Source organism: Vollenhovia emeryi, unplaced genomic scaffold, assembly GCF_000949405.1.
Source record: "Vollenhovia emeryi isolate VEMERY1.0 unplaced genomic scaffold, V.emery_V1.0 DF941616.1, whole genome shotgun sequence".
In the NCBI taxonomy this organism is placed as follows: Eukaryota; Metazoa; Arthropoda; class Insecta; order Hymenoptera; family Formicidae; genus Vollenhovia; species Vollenhovia emeryi.
In genome coordinates, this window is record NW_011964750.1 from 10,553 (window position 1) to 13,934 (window position 3,382).

General features: G+C 32.5%; 1 protein-coding gene across 1 annotated transcript; it reads right to left on the bottom strand.

Moving 5' to 3' along the window:
* On the bottom strand, positions 1-2,773 carry LOC105570897. The gene is given in 1 exon segment (XM_012028350.1): positions 1-2,773. A coding segment is annotated over 1 exon segment (2,271 nt). The 5' UTR covers positions 2,590-2,773; the 3' UTR covers positions 1-318.
* Between the last annotated feature and the right edge of the window lie 609 nt (positions 2,774-3,382).

Sequence of the window (3,382 nt, forward strand, 5' to 3'; positions counted from 1 at the left end):
AAAATTCTTGAAAAGACAAACATGCGGTCGTTTCTCTTTCAAAGAGATTAGCTCAATATAAATCATTAATTATTTACAGTACAATTGCTTGGAATCAGATCCGTTAATCCGCAGTTCTTCCTATCGGCTTGTAAAATTTGATTCAATATGTGTATGGTATTTTCTTTCTATAATTCACAGCACTTGTTATTCTCTACGGTTTTCTTCAAAGGATACCTACCGTTGGGAAGAAAGTTTATATCACAAAATAAGTGTGTGTGTGTGTCTGTGTGTGAATGAGTACACAAAAATATACATATATAAATTCACTAGAAATCTTTATTGGATTTCAATAACATTTGGAGGAATACATACATATGCGTTATCGATGACGTCTACGTAAACTATTTTACATTTTACGCTGTTTAAAGGTACAATCTTCTTTTGTTGTGGATTTCTATTCCGCACACGCATAATATGACTTAAATTAAAGATCGGATCTACTTCATATTCGTTGACTACTAGATAACATTTATCTTTGAAATATATAAAATACAATATTTCAACTATAGCAGACGATTCTAGTTGAATTACAGTATCGTTACTTTTTTTTGGCCGTTCATACGAGGTGCTGTGGAAAATTGTATCTTTATATATACATCTGTTATATATTCGAACGGTATCTCGATCTGTTTCAAAACCAAGTGCTTGTTTAACCAGGTTTTTAATGTTTTCAAAACCTCCTAATTCTCCTATTAGAACAGCATCGCATACAGTGATTGCATTTTGCATTAGTAATTTTCGAGGGTTAAACAAGCCTTGGCAATAAATTGTGCATGGGTCGGTCTTGTTATTATTTATTATCATATTTTTCAATTTACTTTTTTGCAATGTTTTAGTTGCAATTTGATGAAGGACTCCATTGGGGCCACTGACATTTTGTTTTAGATGAAAAATTCCATTTTCATATGGAAATGCCGAGGTTGCCCACAATGGACCACTCATACGAACGCTGTGAACTGCATGCAATAAAGAGTGTAAATTAAATGTCATGGCGCTTTTACCATACAAAATCTCAGTTTCACCAACAAATTGTATCATATCAATTTCACATAGTTTCAAATCTTCTTCTGAAATATTTTGCGACAGTAGAACATTAAGACTTCGTACTAGACGTGTAAACGAAACTAACGCTTCATCATTTAAAATTCCTATAAGACATGGCACACTATAAAATAAGATCCATGATCGCCATTCACTTGCTTTCGGTTTGCCTTCACTAAAAGACCTTGGCAATCTATGTATTTCTTGTGAAGGCTTTATATTCAATAATCTTTTATCGATATTTTGTCTTTGTTTTCGCGACAAATAAAACGGAGAACTAGGAGAGTTCCACTCAACCCACATTTGGCGAACAACTCCTAACAATATGCCGTGCATGTAGTCCACAGGAAATCCCCACACACAATCGAAATGTTCTAATGTGGTCAAAATAGAAGCACCTTTAACGCCATTAACTGCTCTTTGCATATGATTAACTTCGTTTACGTCTTTTAAATAATTTTCATGGCTTCGCAGTAACTCATTTTCTGTAAAAGGATATCGCACAGAACCATGTAAGTATTCACCTTTATCGTAGCACCAGCTACATCCATAGTAGCCATTGAACTGAATTCGATTTTGGATTATAGGACGAGCAACCGAGTCGACCGATGCACACAATGGCCGTAAAACGAATTTAATATTTTCATTGTTACTATGAACGATGGTGACACCATCGTTCATTAATTTTTCCATTTGTTGAATAGAAAACTTGAGATATAAATTCATAAACTTCGTTTGTGGTTCAGATTTGGATATTCACAAACCTGCTAATATTACAGTTTCGAATCTACATTTAGGTGGCAACTCGTTTAATATTAATAGCAAGGGCCAAATACTATTTTTGCTACTTTTAAATATAGGAAAACCATCTGTATTAAAATTAAAAGTCAAAATTTTACACTCTTGGTTCTGTGTGATATTCTTATATAAAGTACTCTCGTATACATCTGACATATTTGTTTCCTGTAATGTGGTTACGTGTGCTAAGTTATTCATCAAAGTATTTCGCATTTTTTTATTCTCTAATAAGACTCGAATTTGATGTTCGACATCAATAGATATAAAATAGTTCGGAGATTTTGGAGAAATCTCGTACTTTTTTTCACACTGACCACACATGACAGTCTTCTTCTGAGCAACACAATCTTTTGAAAGTGGATTTAATAGTGGGGTGTAACATTCAATACAATAAAAAATATACAACATTTTATCCGCAGGTGGATTGTACAATTTTGACATTGTATACTTCGAAGTATTTATGTAACTAAATTTTGGTCCAGCCAAACTTTTTATTAAATTTAATAGCGCATGTCTAGATTTATCGGAATGATGATAACGCAAACATAATGCTTCGACCATTGTGAAAACTTGACGAATTGATAAATTGGCAGCTTCGAACATAATAATGTTGTCATTTGTGTCATTATTAATATCCGGACTATCAAACGAACCAAAATAATCTTCACAAATGACATCATCATTATCGCTTTGATCACTACAGCTCATATTTTCATAAAATTCCTCAGAATCATTCTCATCGTGTACAATTTCATTTAAACTACTCACATCATTTTCCTCGCAAAATGAAACATCTTTTGATCTTGTAGTTAATGTATTGTGTGGTTCTTTGCCGTGTGCAATTTTGTTAAAATTGTAGATATTTTCATCCTCTGTAGATAAAGCATCAATGGATGAAGTCTGAACTAGATCCGACGATGTCCCAGCTATTTGGTTATCTTGCATTACACTTGCATTGCCTGAATATTATTTTTAATTGTAAATATGACCATGTAAAATGGATTGTAAATGTAATGTAATTTAATTACACACAGATATTCTATGCGTTAAATATAAATACATATCCCTTACAAAAAAGACACATATAGGCAGATATTTTAATCCGTACAGTACGAATAAATATTAACCTTTTTCGGCGCGTTTCATCCATCGTAGAAAAGTTCGACGATTACATTTTGTTGTTACTGTGTCTCTTGGTTCTAAAAATTTCTTGTACGTCTTTCTTTCTTGAGAATGACTCATTTTGTAACTACAGTCAATTTGCTGATTGAATGAAAGTAATTTTTGGAGTATGTTACGTATTCAATGTGGATTAAGATAAATGATGGTGTCTGTCTGTAAATAAAATAAAAATCGAATTATTTTCGGGAATCAATTCCCTAACGGAACATGTAGATTCTGAGAATGTTCGGAGAATATCATAAACGTATATTGATAATATTCTCAGAAAATATTCGAAATACGTCATATAATATACTGAGAATATACTCAGTAAATTCCT